Here is a 19,744-nt window from a genome sequence, read left to right as displayed (position 1 = left end):
TCTCTCTCTCTCTCTCTATATATATATATATATATATATTTGTCAGGGTTTATCTTGATTTTATGTGTTTTTGCTTGTAAAAATACATATTCGTTACAGCGCTATAGTGCGATCGCTCACTGCGCCAAGCAAAATAACCCCAAAATAGCTCTGTTTTGATGTGTCATGGTCTATTTTCTATAAACTGTGGTTGTACATAAAATGTCAGTCATTTTAGCCCCCTAGAACCGCCCGGGTGACTAGATTGGGTTTCGGTATATTATCGGGTGTTGAATAATCTTCACAAGTTCGTACGTTAACTTGACGGGAACTTGCCTTGATGCCCAGCACTTGGTGAGCAATTGTTTGTAAACTTGCAATTGTTCGTTCTATCTTTTAAAGTGCTTACTGAATTGCTTGTAAAGCTTTATTTTTTGCAATACGTCAGGATTTGTTCATGCTCGTTTTTAATCTAATCAACTTTTAAACCTGTACGAGATTATAATTAGGCTGATTCTTTACAGGCGCATATATCGCAAGGACATCTCATGACTTATGCAATCCCAACTATGTCTAAAGAGTTGACACAAGGGTGATTCATGACTTAAGTAACTTAAGCTAAGTTCATAACTTTACCGTAAGGATACCTCATGGCTTATGCAATTTCAACTAAGTCATTAACATTATGGTATAATATATATATATATAAAATGAGCGGAGATATAAAGGGATTCGAACTCGACATGAATTCTTTTACTTTTTTGTGGAAAGAAAGAAAAATGTATTAGTTACGTGATAGATAGATTAAGTACAAAAGCTGCAAACGTGGTTTCATTAAGGTCGACTCCCACGTGATTAGCTAAAATGGTTAATATGGGTTTATTGTCACCTTGATAGTGTTCGCAGCCATGAGACATTAAGAGAGACTAATTTTCAGCTTCCAAGGTATCTCCTCTTTGGAACCAAGTGTTGGTAGGACTCGAAAGAGACATGAATTAAACACATCCTAACGGAATCAGACTCGCTATCACTGTCTCATGCATCCTAGAAATTTTTAATTTTGTTTAAATACATATCATACATCATAATCAAATTAATGTTTTAAGCATCAATTATTATATTAACCATGATAACGAAGATATGACACATAAACAAACATCTAACACATAATTTTTCATCTAATCAACACTCTAATCCTATTCAATAGGAGGGACCAAACCTACATGGCTAGGAGGCTAATAGTATGACACTAATGATAATGCCAATTCGGTCCTACAAGTGGCATTGACAATAAAGTTAACTCGACTAGTTATTACTTTGAATCTTTATATTTAACATATAATTTTATAGCTCATTGATGTAATTATTTCCCGTATATATCATAACCTCAGTTCAATACTCACCTGTCACTACAAAAATGTTCTATTCCTAATGTTAAGATAGTCTCTCCAACCGAGTACGTTTACTTCCACATAATCAATTTTCATGGGTGCAAGTACTATTTATAGAGTAATCATCGAGTCTCGTGGCGTCTCAACTTGAGATGAACCAAAAAATGAAGCTCGGTAGAATCTATACTAACAAAGCAAAAACAAGGATCGGCTTAGATAAGATAAATGACTAACACCACATTATCATCCTCATCAGTTAACAAAAAACCACGAAGACCAATCGCATCGACATGCATCAGCAGGCGATCCATCGGACGGTTCCGGTTCTCGTTCGACCACATCGGATTCGGGCCAGCTCGACTACGCCTTTGATGCGGCACATCGATTTGATCCATCGTCCGCTCGACCAAAGTGCGTATTCACGGACTCCTAATGCCCACCCCGGAATACTAATAACAGATAATATTAGTCTTCCCTGCCAAAATTTGTTATTGTTCCTTGGAAGATAAGGATGAAGACGTCTTTACCAAGTGCTCCCTCGACGAGACAATCCCCTTGTGTTGGAATTGCTTGCCCCTTTTCCTTGAATCCTTCACGGATCGCAACCTCTTGGTAATCACATCATTAATTTACACTCGGGAAACTATCAACGACCCGATCGTGAGAATGTGTATCGATTTGGGGATCTGACGAAGACCTAATTGGCACGGTCGATCTTGAGGAAGATCCAACAGATCTTCTTGATTACTTCTGTTTTCTCTCGGTTTTGTTGATGGATGGAGTCATCAGGGCCTCAATTTTAGGGCCGTCACCCCCCCTCCCCCGGTTGTGCTTTCTGCGCAACTTCTTGATCGATTAGCGGGCGGGGGAGACGGTTCCTGCGGGAATACCTTGCGGGGGAGCCTGATCGCAATTTGGGTTCGGGTAGTGGCGGTCAGATCAATTTGCTGTTTCTTGACCCCTTTTTGGCACCTGACTTAGCAAATTACTAGGTTCCTTTTCGATCTCTTTCTTGATCCAGCTGCCGCAAGTTGCCCTCCGATCCACCAGCCCTCTGACAGCAGGAGATCTGAACGGGCTCCGGCTCAAGAACTCGTGAGTCGATCGAGTAACTTGCGTCTTCCATGCCCTTTTGTTAGATTCTGTTTTACCTCGCTTTTTCTGTACTCATCTTCTGGCCAGCGTGCATATGATGTTCTAATTTGCATGTTGTTTTTTATTTTCATGATGTTTTGTATTTTACATTGATCTTGATCGATTATTTTGCTGATGAAAATCTAGTTTACAGTTGCAGGACTCCGAATTGGTTAGATCCAGATGATCCAACTATTTTACTAATTAATATAGGTTATCGAGGTTGTAGTTTCCAGGAGCATAGCAGTGGATGCAGGTTTGAACTTTGTGTAGCTTCTTTGTGGTAATTGTAACTGGACATCTTATGTAGGATCCTTTTTTGACCTTTTAAAGCTCAGGTCTGTTAGGATTTTAGCTACAAGTCTGTAACACTTTTTTGCTGTTTTTGATGCTAATTTGGTTCTCGATAGTTTAGATGACATGATCTAGACCTCTTGGTTCAGACTTTGATCATGTTTTAGATGCTTGTTTTGTCTTTATTAAATAACTCTAATGTCAGTTAAGACGTAACGTAATGCTTCAACATTTCCCTGCTGAATTGCAAACATCCCAATTTAATCTCGATATTGATAACTGAAATCAGTATTTAAGTTTTATGGAATCACAGCACTATTGTTCTTTGTTTGAACAACACATATTGCAAGGAAACATTGTAGCATGTGACATGATAAACAAATTTATCTTGTGATGCTCTTGAGATATGGACTTGACATTTCATCAAATTCAGTTGCTTAACTAACATTTCGCGTCATAATTTGATGTTTCTTTGGTTATCTTTGTGTCCGAATGATACCAAGTTTTGATCGAGTTACAGTGGTGAATTGGACATATAACAGGAAGTTAACTCTCATTATCTTCTCCTTTCTCTCTGCTTGTTCATCTATTTATCTTCCTTTTTTTTATATGCTCCAAGCAATTCAGTTTTCTGAAGGGGTTTCCATATGTATAGAAGAGCATTTGAGAATGCTTCTTGTGTAGATTCAGTATCAGTTTCAAGTAAAATTTTAGTATAAGCTATGGAGTAATTTGGGTTTCCTTGAGAGAAAACCACACTGAGGCCAAAATAAATTTTCTCCTTATTAATATTACTGCTATGTTGGTAAACATGTCAAAACTATTTTATGATCAAACTCTGACCTTTCAACTTCTATTATCCTAATCTTGATCAAGCATCTGGGATGTGTTCCCTTTTGTACATGGCATTTCTCTTTGGTCGTTCCAGTCATCTCTTTTAATTAAATTTATATTTTTCTGAAGAGTTCTCTCAACATGATTTTCAAACATTATATGTATGTATGTGTGTGTATATTTCAATTGTTTACATGAGTTATTTTACATAGGAATCTCTTTCAGTTATTTTATATTGTTTACATGTGTGTATATTCCAGAGCATTTTTGATGTTATATCTTCTCTTTCAGTATTAATGGGAGCAGAATGCATAGGATCCCAGATTAAAGATGACCTTGATGGAATACCTCCTGTGCCACCGGGTTTTGCCCCAATTACATTGTTCAACTTGCAGAAAGTTCACAGTGATCTTAAGGCTCCTGCAAATGCTTCTGATATGATAGAATGCATTGTAAGAGTTGATAATTCAAGAAACACACTGGAGAATGTGCAGGATGATGTTAAAGATATTATAAATCCCTCTGATCCAGTACAATGCACAATAAGAGATGAGAAATCAAGGAAGTCGCTTCGACACAGGCCCTCTGTGAACTACCGCCAGTTTGATAATAGCTCAGATGAAGAGTCTGACTATGAGCCTTTTGAGCGGGTTAGTAGTTATAGTTGATGGCTTTTTGACAAAGATAATCTGTGGATATGATGTACTTTTGGTTCTTAACTTCTTGTTTTGAACTTTGTATCTTGTTCTAAGGCCTTATCTTCTTTGGAGTATTTGTTTGCAATGTATTCTTGCATCTGCATGTGGTTTTTCTAACCTGTAGAAGCCACTTTGTTTCTTGTATAGGCTGTGCCTTCAGTTCATTGTCTACCCAAAGGAGTTTTTCGAGGATGCAGCGAATGTGAAAATTGTCAGAAGGTAGTTGAATGTCATAATGCCTTTGCCAGCTTTGTTAAACAAGGATTGTATTTTTTTTATTTTTTGAGCAAAGTGATTACCAAATCTATTAATAGGTTACAGCAAGATGGCGTCCGCAAGATGCTTGTAGGCCTGTCCTCGATGAAGCTCCTGTATTTTATCCAACTGAAGAGGTTCATATTATCTATTTGCATCTGAAGCATCTATGCTTAATAGTTTAGACTTTAATTTGTGCAATTTTTCATGTTTCTGGATTGTCTGGGTTTTGTGATTAGGAGTTTAAAGATACCCTCAAATATATTGCAAGCATACGCCCAAGTGCAGAACCTTATGGAATTTGTCGAATTGTTCCACCCTCTTCTTGGAGACCCACCTGCCTTCTTAAGGAGAAGGATGTATGGGAAAATTCAAAATTTGCTACTAGAATCCAACAGGTGAATAAGCTTCAAAATCGTGATTCTTTGAAGAAGAGTGGTAAAAATCATAGCATTATGAGGAGGAAAAGGAGAAAAATTTTTAAAGCAGGGGATAAAAATGATGAGAATAAGGTAGAAGCTGATTATTATGGATTTAATGGCACTGAGAGGTTTGGATTTGTACCTGGCCCAGACTTCACTCTAGAGTCATTTCAGAAGTACGCAGATGATTTCAAGAAGCAGTTTTTCTCCAGAAATCCAGATTTTGTCCTGGGGCCTTGCCAACAAGAACCATCTGTGGAAGATATTGAAGGCGAATATTGGCGGATAGTAGAGAGACCAACTGAAGAGATTGAGGTACTGCTAGTATTCTATCCTTGTATATACCAGCTACCACTACCATTTGCTTGTCCAAATGCAAATCATTCATCAAATCCAATTCACAATGATCAAATCTGTTAATCACTGACATGCCCTTTCTTCCTTTTTTTGACTCTTGGCACAAATTGTAATATCTAAATGGTAGAACCAAAAGGTTGTGTCTTACTTTATGAGAATGGTCTTTTACTATTGTGCTGTAGAGAAACGATCATCGACAGATTCTTATTAGCATAGTGTTTATCTGCAGTTAGATCACTATTAATTATTTTTGGTCATGATTACAAAATCTGCGTCCATCTAACTTAAATAGCAAATGTACTCTTGCAGGTGCTTTATGGTGCTGATGTGGACACTGGAGTTTTTGGTAGCGGTTTTCCTAGATCATCATCCTCTGTAAAGATCTCTGAATTAGAGGATCAGTATATGAATTCTGGTTGGAATTTGAACAACTTTCCTCGGCTTCCAGGCTCTGTGCTTTCCTTTGAAAGTGGCGATATCTCTGGTGTTCTGGTGCCATGGTTGTATGTAGGAATGTGTTTTTCCTCCTTTTGTTGGGTAAGATGTTTCTCCATATCATCATTTGGCAAATCTGGTGTTTAACATGTAAAACTTAGAGCTTTTTTTTTGTTGGAGAATTTGATGTTTCAATAAACATGCGTGAATACAAATAGTTTAATCATAAGTTTCCACTTGAAGTATAATTGATGTTATTCTTGCTAGCAGCATGTGGAAGATCATCATCTATACTCATTAAATTATATGCACTGGGGTGCGCCAAAGATTTGGTACGGAGTCCCAGGAAAATATGCCTCAAAATTAGAGGAAGCTATGAAGAAGCATCTACCAGAATTATTTGAAGAACAACCAGACTTGCTTCACAATCTTGTATGGATGTTTTTGTATATCTTTCTTCTAGTGATAGTGCTCTATTCTTTGTCATTGTTGGATGCATGATTTATCTAAAAAATAGTTAACTGAAAAAGTACTCCAGGCAGCTCTTGCGAGTGCTTGAACCATCCACCTTGGCACCTAATTTACACTTTTGTTGTTCAATCAACCAGAGTTTTTCTTTTTTGACCAATTCTTCTTTTGCAGGTAACACAATGCTCACCTTCATTGCTAGGATTGGAAGGTGTACCTGTCTACCGCTGTGTTCAGAATGCTGGAGAGTTTGTTCTCACTTTCCCTCGGGCATATCATTCAGGATTCAATTCTGGATTCAATTGTGCAGAGGCTGTAAATGTGGCTCCTGTTGATTGGTTGCCTCATGGTCAGCATGCTGTAGAGCTTTATCGTGAACAGGGACGCAAAATATCAATATCCCATGACAAATTATTGCTAGGAGCTGCAAGAGAAGCTGCTAGAGCTCAGTGGAATATCTTATTCCTGAGGAAAAACACCTCAGATAATTTAAGATGGAAAAATTTCTGTGGTTCTGAAGGCATACTGGCAAAGGCACTTAAGGTAAACTTAAATCTCTATTGTTTACTATGTTGTTTTATAAAAAAAATTTTAGAAACTAACTTCTTTGTTGAATAGGAACGGATTGAATTGGAACGTGTAAGAAGAGAATTTCTTTGTTCATCTCAGTCAGGAAAAATGGACTCTAGCTTTGATGTTAACAGTGAAAGGGAATGTGTTATTTGCCACTATGATTTACATCTTTCTGCTGCTAAATGTCAGTGTTCGCCTGACAAATTTGCTTGTCTGATTCATGCAAAACAGCTTTGCTCATGTGCTTGGACCATGAGGTTATTTTTATTCCGTTATGAGATTAGTGAATTGAATGTCTTGCTAGATGCCTTAGGAGGAAGGTTGAGTGCAGTCCATAGGTGGGGCCTTTTTGATCTTGGGTTAAGTTTGAGTTCTCATGTTACTAAAGAGAAAGCACAGGAGTCCAAGCAGGTCTTTGTGACTAATAAAGAAGGAAGAACAAACAAGGACAGTGTACTGGCAGACCAAAAAATTACAACTGGTGATGCAAAGCACAGTTTGTCCAAAGAATCTGGTGTGTCAAATCTACAACAGTTGGAAGAACCGAAGGAAAGAAATAGAAGAACAAATAATGCAGCTAATTTAGCATGCACAAATGATGACGATTGTTCCCTACTGCAAACTAAATCCACAAATCTGTCTGTTACATCAGATCCTTGTTTTACAGTTGGTGGTCTACATTACAGATCAGGGTATAGGAGTGCAAATGCAATGACGGCAGCCTCTTCAGATCCTCATTGTTCTATGGATGGCACTTTGAAGACAACTTTGTTGCAAACCAATTCTAATGGATTGGTTGAGATAAAGTACATAAGTGATGCTAAACTTGCCAACACTGAGCCACAAACCATTCCACCATCTGGTGAAAGGAACATTATTTCACTAGGTGATGTTGCTAAAGATGCAAACAAATTGCTTTCAGATAAAATGAGGGAAGAGCAGTCCGTTAAATGCTCTGAAACAGTGTCCAGGTTGATGAATTGCGAAGACAAGGCGACATCTTGCAGTCCTCACAAGGATCAAGATCTTGTAACGCCACAAACTAATGCATCCTTGATGAGCGAAAAAGAGATTGATATGCAGCCTCTGGTGCAGGTATCTAGTGATAGTTTAAACTCTACATTTCTAGATTTCAAGGACCAGAAAGAAGCAACTCATGAAAATGTCTCCAAACTTCCAGACCAATGGTTGTATAGATTCTCTCCTGAAAAAACAGTTGAATGCGCTAAATCTGCCAGTTCATCCATTGCAAGACCAAAGACAGATCTTTTTTCTGTAAAAGAAACATGTGATGGTGATGTTACAAAAGTTTATCTTCAAAATCCCCAATCTGCAAGTGGCAAACAAAATTCTGAAAGCAAACAAGGGAAAGTTGAATCAAATCCTGAGTGTAATTTGGTGGTTAGAGGAAATCTAGTTACTACCAGTCAATCTTATCCACAGAACTGTCCTGACAGATACAACCGTCAACAGAAGGGCCCTCGCATCGCCAAGGTGGTGCGAAGAGTTAATTGCAATGTTGAGGCTTTAGAATATGGTGTTGTGCTTTCTGGAAAATTATGGTCCACTAGCCAAGCCATATTCCCAAAAGGTAACTTTGCTAGTTACTGAATGATGCATCAATAATTGAGGTATCTCAGAAATTGTACCATTTCACTGGATCAATAATGGCCAATGTTCTAATTATACTTCCTCGTATGTGTTTTGACTATTTTGTTGCAGTTAAACGTAATGTGCAATTTTGTTTTTTGTTGTCATATACAATCCCACAAAACTGACCACTGCAGATTTGCCGCTAAAGAAACATCCGAATTCAACATTACATTGTAAACCCAGAGTATTCATATCAAGACCCGTAGCTGGCATCTAACCCTAGTTTGCATGGGTTAAGTGGTATCTAAACCTCTAAAGGCTTCATTAACCTGATATCTTTTGAGAGGCTTAGATCGAAAATGAGAACTTTGTATTAGGGCCTTCTTGATACAGTGATTTAGCTTAAATGCCTCAACAAGTTTTAGGAAAACCTACTGAGATGTGAAGAAGTTTATCAAAGGATGCAGTTGGTATCTTAAATACATGAAGACTTTTTGATACCGATAGGCCTTTTCGTTATTGCAAAGTTACAAGGGTGCTGCTGCACTTTGATAGGTAGGGCAGATCCTAATTAGTCAATTCTGAAAGGTTATGATCTCAAGGAAATCCATCTTTATCAGTGTCATTAAATGCTTGCCTAAGGCTCACGGAGGCCAAGGCCGTTATCTTGTTGCTCTCCGCAACTGAAGTTCATTGACTCCATTAAGGTGCACCTAAAGCACAGGCTTATGTGCCTTACTGGAAAAAGCATGGCTCCCAATAGTTGTGCTTTGTGATGCCACTGGATTTGCTTCATGAAGATAAGCGTATGAAATGGTTTGTTATATTGTTTAATCTATTAGGATTTTGATTGTTGGGATTATAAGATACTAACAAATGAACATTTACCTTTCTGCTTCACTTTTCCAAAGACAAGAAACCAATATTTTTTATGCTGTTGTTGCTTGTCACCCTTTTTCTTGTCTTCTCTTCCTTCTTTTACTTTTTCGATCTTCTATTTGCTATTGTACTGCCACTGTATTTGATTGGCTTACCCACCCCTCTTCTGCTTCATTTTGTTTTTGCTGTTTTGTTGTGTTTATATTTCTCTCATGTTGATTTTGTTTTCTTTACTTATGTTGCTGCTCACTACTGCTTTTTGTATTTTTCTATTGCATTGTTGTAGTAGTTTTCTTTTTTCTTCCAATATATGAACCTAATGTTTATGTTTATGTTTGTTTTTATGCTTTTATATTCATTGTACCATTTGAATATGAGCTAATTGCCAAAATTAAAATCACAACTAATTACATATCATTGAATAGTAGATAAGTATCGTTTTGTAGTGTGGAATTTTCTATAATAGTGTATTCAATTATTATTGTCATCTTGAGTCCACCTTGTTATCAACATGGCGTGCATCTGATGTGCCTTGCAGCACATTTGTGTGCTGCAAGAGATCTTAGTACCTTAGGGTACATTGAGCTTTTGATAACTTCTCTTTTTATCGGCTTTAGTGTTTTCTATTTTCTTGCTTCAGCAGTTGAATAACTCTTCATTTTCAATACAGGATTTAGAAGTCGGGTTCGATACTTGAGTGTCCTAGATCCAACACAAATGTGCTACTACATATCCGAAATTTTGGATGCTGGACTGCTCGGGCCTCTTTTTATGGTGATTAAGCGTTTGTTGCTCTTACTTTGCATTGTAGTTGATGTTTTTGTGCATTAACAAAGTTACATGGACTTCTATCATGTTCTGTTAGACTGCTGCGAATGCATATTTCTCTTACAGCTATGGTGAGCCTGTAAATTAGACAAACTGCTACACTTGCAGGGCCAAGAATACCTTTTACTATGAATGTCAGTTTACCTCACGTATAGAAGAAGAAGCAATATCAATATTTCTGATTATTATTTTGGTATTAAGAGATAGTTTGCCACAATTGAACTGATTGAGTAATCTCAGGAAAAGAATATTTCTGCATGGTCATAAGTCTGATCATACTTGTTGGCTGAATTTTCTTGCTTCTGTTCACAACTTCACATCATATCTCTTGGAATATTTTATATTGATTCATGTTTTCTTCGTAAATGACTTATTTTTAATGCACTAATTCCTACTTTAACATTTCTGCACCTTTATTCTTCTCCTGAAATCACATCAATTAATCATCCAACCTGCCTTTTAATCATAAGGCTTCTCTGATCTTAAAAACATTATAAATCTGTTATTCTCAAAGAGAAGTTTTATTAGAGAAGTGTCAACATTCCATGATGGCCTATCCATGTTGCCCTGTTTAAAATTTTATGTAGGCACTGCATGAATCATAGTTCAGAACTAGTTACTCCATTGTGTAATTACATCCACTTTTGTCTTCCTGGGACTTCAGGTTGTTGTTGAGCAATGTCCAAGCGAAGTATTCATCCATGTTTCTGCCACAGAGTGTTGGAACATGGTGAGAGAGAAGGTGAATGATCAAATTAGGAAACATCATAGTATGGGAAGGCCAAGCCTTCCCCCGTTACAGCCTCCAGGATCCCTTGATGGTTTCGAAATGTTTGGTTTATCATCACCGATGATCATTCAGGTCAGTATACTTTGGTACAATGTTTTTCTCATAGTGCATTCTTATTCCTATCAGATTAGATCTGAATATCTATCACTTTTTTGGTAATGATCTAACCAAATAGAAGTTCAATTTCAAGAATTTTTTCCCTTTCTAGTCACATTTTTTCCAGTTTGACAGTGGGATGAATGTACAACTTGGTTAAGGACGCATTTCTGAATAAAATTATTGGCTTTGGATCATGGACACATTTAACCAGACCATTTATGAAATAGCTTGCACATTTGGTTGTAGACTTTGTCTCACCTAATTTCTCCAAAAATCTCATGCAAGATTTGGTATATTTTAGATGTCTTTTATATTGTTATTATAGTTAGCAAACTGAGGAAATTAATTGTAATGTACATATAAAAAACAACAAAATAGTAAAAAAAGAAAAGAAAAAAGAAAGTAAAATCCTTAACTTGACATTGGTAAATTTCACACTTTGACTTGACATATATTAGATGTCATTCAAATACTTAGTACTGATAGTACTTGACCCATCGATGTTTGTATTGGGATCATTTCAAATAATTTAATATGGATACATACAGATATGTAATAGACACATCTGTCATATCTGGCTCGGCTCCAATTACATACGGAAACATGTTTGGATGAATATCATTTGACCCTCTTGCACCCCTACGTCTCATTTGGTCAAAACTAGGACCAACAAAACCTTTACGTGATTCTGATTATGTTCCTGACCTTTTATTTGCTTTCAAGAATCATGTGCACACGCCCCCAGTCAGAAGGTATGGCTTAAATTATATGCTATTAGCACATTAAAGCTGGCAATTAGCTATATGGACATCAATCATTTTCGGGTTCTTGGTTGAATGAAAATGACTTATCAGGTTTTTATCAACCATGTTTTATCCATCAATCTTGGGACACAATGTGATGCTACCTTTGTCTAATAATTAGTGCTTACTATTTGATTCATCCATGTTGAGCTCCACCACTTTTGACTGTTTCCATCTTTCTTGAGAGTGTGTAGTCTCAGTCTGAAACTCTCGCCTAAATGTTTACTTTTAAATCCAGGTGATCGAGGCGCTAGATCGAAATTTTGTCTGCACGGAGTACTGGAGATCGCGACCGAAGCCTCCAGCGGCAGATGCTCATGTGAGTTCCACCAAGGATCAGCAAGGAGTCGAAGAAACTCCATGCTCCGCGGACTCCCATCTGGCCCTTAGGGGTCTCTTCAAGAAGGCCAATCGAGAGGAGCTGCATGCTTTACAAACAATGCTCAACGGCAACAGGCCAAACGACTCAAATCAAGAACTCATGCTGGCCCTGGATGAGGAAATCAAGAGCCGCTGAGGACGATCAGAGCTTTCGACCAGTCAAGAACCCTTAGGAACGTGGAGCTTTCTTTGTGTGGCCTCGATTTGTAAGGGCTCGACACTCACGTTTTGGTAACAGCTTGCATGGTAGGTTGTAGATATCACCTCATTCTTTTCAACACAAGATTCCACTGCCATTCTTCACACTTCTACTTTCCTGGTGGGTTGTTGTGTAAGCTGTTCCTCGTGTGTTAGCAGCTGCCTTCGTCTCACCTCTGTATTTGTATTTCTTTCTAAACCAAGACAAGAGAGTTAGCGAAGACGAAAGAAAAGGAAAAGGAAAAAAAAAAAAAAGAGAAGGCAGCCGCCCTGAGAGCTAAAGGCTTCTCCTCCGCCTCCATGGCTCGTCGTCCCAAAGTGAAGGACGGAACAGGCACCCACCCACATGCATCCTCGCCCTCATTCAGTTATTCAAGCACTTGTTGTGTTGAGGTGGATCGTCTTCGTCTTCGCCATGATAAACGAACGTAGGTACGTGCGTTGTCTGCAGAGCCAAACGCCAAAATAAGGACATGAGCCATGGACGTAACAGGAATAAGGAAAGGAATGGGCGGGGCCGGAGGATCAGCTGCCCACTACCACTTTGGTTGGCTTACATGGATGAACCAAATGTACACCACCACCGTTTCTTTGGTTAACTTAAGCACACCAATAAGAGTCGTTTATCCACTCGTAGTATTATATAATAGGAAAAATGTGTTAATTAAAGTTTACAATTAAGGAGGACACCTGCTGCGTCTGCTCACAGGAAAGGATGGTTCATCTGCGGACCAAATTCAAATCTCCTTAGTCGTAGGAAGTGCTCGTGAAATTGTTGGAGTAATGCTCATTGGTCATCTTGCCAAGGGATGCACATCCCAACGCCCTTTTCCCCGTCGCAAATTCCCCCCTCCCCCCTGTCAGCGTCATCTGTCAACACACTGCCAACCTCTCTCGCTCTCTCTCTCTTCCTCACAGAAACACCTTTCACGCTCTCCCGGAAAATTGAAGGTCAGCCACACTCGCAGTCTCACGTCTTCACCTTTACTTCTCTATCTTCTGAGACTACAGATATGAGATCCACCAATCCTAAAGGACTTACCGTGTTCTCTCTCTACCATTATCCACCAGCAGAAAAAGAGGAATAGGCGAGCAGGATCAAGTGAGACAAAGTCTTTCAAGGTTCCATATCCCCTCCACATATCTCATTTCTGATCACATCAGTATACCTCTCCTTCCTTCAAAGAGCACGTTACACCTCTCCATATCTATATCTGGCTGTTGTTCTTAGAAGATCTTATATTCCACACTTCCACATCGCTTTTGGCAGATCCGAATGCTGCAGCAGGACCACACTTCTCTCTCTCTCTCTCTCTCTCTCTCTCTCTCTCTCTCTCTCTCTCTCTCTCTCTCTCTCTCTCTCTCTCTCTCTCTCTCTCTGTTTGCTCGATCGAATGATTAGTGTCATGATTCAAACATCATTTTCTGTACATGCAGAACTACCAAACAGGTACTGCATCACATAGATCAGAACTACCACCGAGTTCCACGCTATCATGGACATGATCCCCAACCCTGACAATCCTTCCTCCTCCGACAGCTGCGTCGCTGGCCCCAACTCCTTCCCCTCTGCCACCGCCCCGTCGCCGAGCCGGTACGAGTCGCAGAAGCGGCGAGACTGGAACACGTTCTGCCAGTATTTGAAGAACCACCAGCCACCGTTATCACTGTCGCGGTGCAGCGCCGCCCACGTGCTCGAATTCCTGCGCTACCTGGACCAGTTCGGCAAGACCAAGGTCCACACTCCGGCGTGCCCCTTCTTTGGCTTCCCCAACCCACCCGCCCCATGCCCTTGCCCCCTCCGCCAGGCGTGGGGATCCCTTGACGCCCTCACTGGCCGCCTCCGTGCCGCATTCGAGGAGAATGGTGGCTCGCACGAAGCCAACCCCTTCGGTGCACGAGCTGTCAGACTCTACCTCCGCGAGGTCCGCCAGTTGCAGGCCAAGGCTCGCGGCATCAGCTACGACAAGAAGCGCAAGAAGCCACCACGGACGACGCCTTCGCCCCCGCAACATCATCACAACCCTCACAGCCCACCATCCGGCACCACTGCAGCTGCCTAATCCCCACCATTCGAAGTACTATTATCTATACCTCTCAACCTCATATGATGTGCATGCCATTGCCTTCAGTAGAGTTGCTAATATGAACCATATGTTCCTGCTAACATGAAGGGTAGCATACTGTTACCACTACTAGCATGAGTATTGATGGTAGAGCCCTGTGCCTTGAACTGATAGTTCATCGTGTACCTTTTCCTTTGAGTGAAAGCCAGTTAGTTCATCATGTACTTGAAATCTATCTCAGCCACAGCAGGTATTGGATTTTGGACACCGTCTTGGAGCTTCTCTTCTCAATCTACCTGTTTCTCCTTATGGTCGTAAAGCAGTAAGCAGATGCTCACGAGTAGCTGCAAGGTGTTCCATCATCCACATGGTTGGTCAATGTTTGATATGGAAAACATTGTTGGAGCAACCTTTTCTGCTGTTTCGATTTTACTACTAATCTTGAGAGTCGTTCGTATGGGCGGGGTGTTGCCGGGCATTATCTTTTGTTTTGGCTTCTTTTACTGGATATGGAGGATGAAAGGACTTGACCTTTGCGAGTATGGTCTTCTCAACTGTGTCTTATCACGACTGTTTGGTTTCACCATTTTTGTTGCAGAGCAAGTAACTGGTCGCTCTAATTGCCATAGGATTCTCCCATGTCTTTACATTCCTCACAGAAAAGATAACAAGAGGTACTTTGTCCTCTCCACCACAATCCTTGTATTGTTTTCTTTCCATGATGTAGCGATTAGACCTCAATATTTCTTATTTGTCTTTGAGTGATGATATAACATCAGAAGATTGTGGTCGCTCTAATTGCCATAGGATTCTCCCATGTCTTTACATTCCTCACAGAAAAGATAACAAGAGGTACTTTGTCCTCTCCACCACAATCCTTGTATTGTTTTCTTTCCATGATGTAGCGATTAGAGCTCAATATTTCTTATTTGTCTTTGAGCGATGATATAACATCAGAAGATTGTTGCAGTATTGCTATATTCATCAAAAACTTCTTCTTCTTCTTCTTCTTCTTCTTCTTCTTCTTCTTCTTCTTCTCTCTCTCTGCTTTTTGAGGAAAGTAAACATCATCACCTGCCCGTGTCAAAGAAAGCTAATACTCTAACATCAATAGGGAGTATAGATTCATATATAAGCCTTCTATTTACTTTCCCTCTTCAGTTTTATACTTCATTTATTAATGGCCTCTTAACATTTTTTTCCTCATGAGTATTTATGACATCGATAATGAATATAAAATCTTCTTCTATATTTTCTTTTTCTCCACATATTTCACATAATCACTCTGCTCAATCCCCATGGAATAATATGGTTGAAGTCTTCACATTTATTGATGATCACTTGGTAGTGACTTAGACAAACCTTGTCAGGTTTCTCTTAGTTGGTTGACTGATAGCATGCTCTGGAATTTCTTTATATCTGACAATTAATTTGATATCCGTAGAGAAATTAAGACAACTGCATGCATAGGTTTTAGATCAAGGTCTCAAATAATTGAGGTAGAAGCTAATAAGCATTCTTAATGCTCATCATTTTAAACCACTGACTGTTAAATAGAAATTCTAAGGTTGATGATCTTTATAAAAGTTATATTAATGCTTGGGATATTGTTGCATTTAAAATAAGTACATTACATATATAGTCCTAAGACTCATCCCACAACCCAACAGATAAAAGTATATTACAAAGTCTCAAATAAATTCGAGAATAGACAAACATATGTTGGTATTCCAACTTTCTTCCTTTTTCGAGAGGTTATATGAAAGAGAAACGAGTACGTTTTGTGGGTTGAAATAAAGAATAAACAGATGTTTGTCGGTATTTTAGCTTTTTTTTTCCTCTTTTGAGGATCTTCATGAAAGAGAATTCAGTACCCCTTGGAGGGTACTGAATTCTTGAATAGAACAATCCTTCGAGGGTCGATTTAAAAAAGAATTTAATACTCATTAAAGGATCGATTTAAAACAATCGAATATTTGAATAGAACAATTCCTCGAGGGTCGATTTAAAAAAGAATTTAGTACTCTTTCATCATGAATATCTAAATAGGATAAATCATCCTGGAACAAAATAATTAGCATTAGGCTTAGTTAATTGGAATATGTATTATCCATGTGAGCTCTTCTAATTGAGAAAATCCATAGACATGGGATGAAGAGAAATGTTCATCTATTTTCTTTAGTTATGTCTATCTAGTCTAGGTTTACATTTCATGAAGAACACAACTATATTCCACACTAGGCTTTTGATGCATTACCATGCTATCATCGACGTTGCTTTCATCAAGATCTATGCCTTCACTGCACCATAGGATGTCAAACAGGTATTTAGAATTGCACATGAATTGTTCGTGGCATCCACTTGTTCTTTCTTTTTGTTCTTCAAGAATTGACATCATGGGCTTTCTAACTCTATGAAAATGAGTAGTGATTATTCATCGAATCAAGATTTTTTAGGTTATTATGTAAAAAAATAATATTATTAGAAAATTCTAAAAATAAAAGCATTTCTCGAAAAAAAAATCACAAATAATTGTTTTTCTAAAAATTGGTCGAAAATTACCAATGGATGAAGGATTTGCCTATGCAATTATGTTACTCCTTGTCATCATGACTCCTTTGTAGCTCATTTTATCCAAGATAGATAGCAGAGATTGTGTAATTAATAGGGCTTCTATCGTAGTTTATGATATTAACTTTTATCCAAAATTGTGCTCACGCTTATTTTCTAATTCCAAAACACCAACATATTAAAATAAACCAAATCAAAAATATGCCAAAAGGTGTCATTAATTTAGTCTCTCAGTCTTTACTTACACGCTGAATCTTCAACATGTTTCCAACAGTCGTACATCATGCCTTGGTGATACACATGTGTTCATTGTGGATATGATACAAGAACCGATATGATATGCATGGATGGCACATCATCCCTGTGAAGGCAGTAAGCTGTTGTGCATGTTGCGCCGCAGATAACAACGTGCGTGCAGTAAACCTACAACTGTGGTTGCTGTGTTTGGCTTAGCAGATCATACAAGGGGATGGTGGGCTTGCTCTTCGACCTGTAGAACACTCGCTTCTTCTTGAACGTCCTGTTCTCCACGGTCAGCACCACCTTCCCCGGCTCGCTGATGTAGAAGGAGTTCCGGATGCACTCCTCCGGCTTCTTCTCGTTCTGGATCAAGATCTTGTACGAGCCCTCATCTTCCGGGATGAACTCCTCCCTGTAGTTCACGTCCCATCCCACCACCGTGATGTCCCAAACGACAGTCACCCCTGGCTGCATGCCCGCCACCAAAGGGCATGAGATCAAAGGCAACGGAATTGTCAGTGGGGATCAATGGATCGATCCTACCTCCAGTATGGGGATTTCGATGCGTCCGATTCCTCCGCCTCTGATCACCAACTCCGACGCTCGTTCGTTTTCAGCTGAGAACTCGTCGTCGTCCTCCCCCCTTCTCAGGCCACCGTACTGCACCGGTATGTTCTCCGGGGACATGAACCTGTCAGGGGAGTGCTGTGAGATGCAGGGGCGGATTTAAGTGCTAAGTGTGGTGGTAGAAGGCCTGCGTACTTGAGAAGCGTTTCCGTGACTTTGGCGGGCCTGGCGAAGATGAACTTGCTCCTTGTTCTTGGAGTGATGAAGGGGGAGAAGAGTGCATGGTAAGCGTAGTAGCGGAAGGAGACGTTCAAGAATATCTGCAAACAAGAATGGGATCGAAATCAAACACTTAAATCCTACTCTAATTCGATCGAATTGTTTATGGACTTACGTTCTTTGCGACGAACTCGGGATAGTTGTCCTGCATAATGGAGACGATCTCTCTGGTGGCGCTGCGGAGCTCCCTCATGCCCGGCCTCAGCGAGTCCTTGAAGTCGATGATGTGAAGCATCGCCGCCGCTCCACCAGGCTTCAGGCTCATCTGCTTGATTCCCTGCTCCATCAGTTGCACTCTCCAGCGGAGGAACTTCTCCTGCCGCTCCTCGTCGCCGAAGGTCTGCCGGTACACGTCCTTGTCCTTGAACACGCCGTAGATGTTGTAGCATACCGGGTGGCCTTCTCTGTCTCTGCCGTCAATGTATGCTGCACTCTTGAGGTGCGGCGGTGGCGGCTGCGGCGGCGCTGCGTCAGCGCCACCTTCCCCCTCCATCATCCCGTCGACGCCGAAGTCTCTTCTCCATCTCAGCGTCCTCCCGATCATGTCCAACGCCTCGGCGGCCTTGAACTCCCTGGCTCGGAGGAACTTGAGGAGGATCACGTCGGTGCTCTCGTGCTTTCTGCTCGGCAACAGCGGAACGCCCCACAAAGAGACGTCGCTCAGATCCTCCTCCGCCTCCTCTGCCTTCACGCACGAGGAGTTCACCGAACAAGAGTTGGCAACACGGGTCTTGCTCCTCTCGTGGCGATGGGAAGGGTGGTGGAGGAGCTGACCAGCCGCGATGGCGTCTTCCAGCATTGTCCTCAGTTCAAGCAGCGCTTTCTTCTCACTGGATTTGAGGTTTTCCGGCACCGTGGTCTCGTCGTCCGTGACGACCACATCCGTGGTGTCGCCCATGGAGGACGAGGAGGAGGAGGATGAGGGGGAGGGGGAGAGCTGCAGTTCCATGATGGATGGATCGATCGATCAGTACTTGACGGCGGTGGTGGTGGCGCGGAGGTGAGGGTGGAATGGGATGGAGGTGGGGAGGGGGAAGAAGACCATGGGATTAGTGACCTCAGGAGCTGCAGAGATTGATGGGTGGTGAAGGGGCAACACAGCTCGGCATCCGCCTGTTTATTAGGGGATGGAAGAGGAAGGAACAGTTTGACCTGGTCAAATCATGAACGACGAGGGAGACAAATCAATTTGTGGTGGTGGGCTGGCGATTATATATGTGCACATATAATATAAGGGATAGCTTTTCTAAGGCATCCTCCACGTAAGCTCGCTTAGTTTAGGAGATCGATGCAGCAGGAAAAGATATATATATAAAGGGAACCTAATGATGACTCAATGATTTCATTATATCACCTCTTTGCCTTGTTTTCTTTAGGACAACAACCGACAAGAAGTTGATAATGTTACTTATCTTTCCATATCCTTTGAAATATAAGGAAAAAAAATTTCCTTGTCACTCAGCATGTTAAAAAAAGAAAGTCTATATATATGTATATATATATATATGTATATATATATATGTACATATATGTATATATATATATATACATATGTATATATGTATATATGTATATATATATATATGTACATATATATATATACATACATA

General features: G+C 40.1%; 3 protein-coding genes across 6 annotated transcripts; 2 read left to right on the top strand and 1 right to left on the bottom strand.

The window, feature by feature from the left end:
• Positions 1-1,831: 1,831 nt before the first annotated feature.
• LOC135582051 (lysine-specific demethylase JMJ703-like) lies at positions 1,832-12,516 on the top strand. 4 transcript variants are annotated; one of them, XM_065176197.1, is made up of 13 exons: positions 1,855-2,465; positions 2,659-2,760; positions 3,924-4,282; positions 4,478-4,549; positions 4,645-4,722; positions 4,825-5,322; positions 5,674-5,901; positions 6,070-6,231; positions 6,442-6,810; positions 6,886-8,431; positions 9,983-10,086; positions 10,805-11,002; positions 12,071-12,516. In XM_065176197.1, exons 3-13 carry the CDS (start codon positions 3,929-3,931, stop codon positions 12,347-12,349), a joined length of 3,888 nt encoding a protein of 1,295 aa, XP_065032269.1. In that variant the 5' UTR covers positions 1,855-2,465; positions 2,659-2,760; positions 3,924-3,928; the 3' UTR covers positions 12,350-12,516. The 4 variants fall into 4 exon arrangements, with proteins under 4 accessions (XP_065032262.1, XP_065032269.1, XP_065032283.1 ...); XM_065176205.1 differs by having other exon boundaries at positions 2,324-2,465; positions 2,659-2,787; XM_065176190.1 differs by lacking the exon at positions 2,659-2,760 and having other exon boundaries at positions 1,832-2,465.
• Positions 12,517-13,779: 1,263 nt separating this feature from the next.
• On the top strand, positions 13,780-14,739 carry LOC135672557 (protein G1-like4). Its single transcript, XM_065181051.1, has one exon. The coding sequence runs from the start codon at positions 13,908-13,910 to the stop codon at positions 14,472-14,474; it is 567 nt and encodes a 188-aa protein (XP_065037123.1). The 5' UTR covers positions 13,780-13,907; the 3' UTR covers positions 14,475-14,739.
• A 2,528-nt stretch (positions 14,740-17,267) lies between these two features.
• Positions 17,268-19,290, bottom strand: LOC104000199 (patellin-4-like). The gene is made up of 4 exons (XM_009422220.3): positions 18,250-19,290; positions 18,051-18,175; positions 17,832-17,979; positions 17,268-17,756 (listed from the first exon to the last, which is right to left on the bottom strand). Exons 1-4 carry the CDS (start codon positions 19,081-19,083, stop codon positions 17,472-17,474), a joined length of 1,392 nt encoding a protein of 463 aa, XP_009420495.1. The 5' UTR covers positions 19,084-19,290; the 3' UTR covers positions 17,268-17,471.
• Positions 19,291-19,744: the final 454 nt, after the last annotated feature.

This window comes from Musa acuminata, chromosome BXJ1-4 (assembly GCF_036884655.1).
Source record: "Musa acuminata AAA Group cultivar baxijiao chromosome BXJ1-4, Cavendish_Baxijiao_AAA, whole genome shotgun sequence".
NCBI classification, from domain to species: Eukaryota; Viridiplantae; Streptophyta; class Magnoliopsida; order Zingiberales; family Musaceae; genus Musa; species Musa acuminata.
Note: the sequence above shows the minus strand (reverse complement) of the source record. Positions and strands in the feature narration are given on the sequence as shown.

What these genes read in the sequence shown, in the direction of transcription:
- LOC104000199 (XM_009422220.3), bottom strand. Translation starts at nt 19,083, where the DNA reads ATGGAACTGCAGCTCTCCCCCTCCCCCTCATCCTCCTCCTCCTCGTCC. An exon ending in GTCACGGAAACGCTTCTCAA is followed by an intron (nt 17,980 to 18,050) that starts GTACGCAGGCCT and finishes CTCCCCTGACAG; the next exon opens with GTTCATGTCCCCGGAGAACA. An exon ending in TCGAAATCCCCATACTGGAG is followed by an intron (nt 17,757 to 17,831) that starts GTAGGATCGATC and finishes GCGGGCATGCAG; the next exon opens with CCAGGGGTGACTGTCGTTTG.
- LOC135582051 (XM_065176190.1), top strand. Translation starts at nt 3,929, where the DNA reads ATGGGAGCAGAATGCATAGGATCCCAGATTAAAGATGACCTTGATGGA. An exon ending in ACTATGAGCCTTTTGAGCGG is followed by an intron (nt 4,283 to 4,477) that starts GTTAGTAGTTAT and finishes TTTCTTGTATAG; the next exon opens with GCTGTGCCTTCAGTTCATTG. An exon ending in TACTGGCAAAGGCACTTAAG is followed by an intron (nt 6,811 to 6,885) that starts GTAAACTTAAAT and finishes TTTGTTGAATAG; the next exon opens with GAACGGATTGAATTGGAACG.
- LOC135672557 (XM_065181051.1), top strand. Translation starts at nt 13,908, where the DNA reads ATGGACATGATCCCCAACCCTGACAATCCTTCCTCCTCCGACAGCTGC.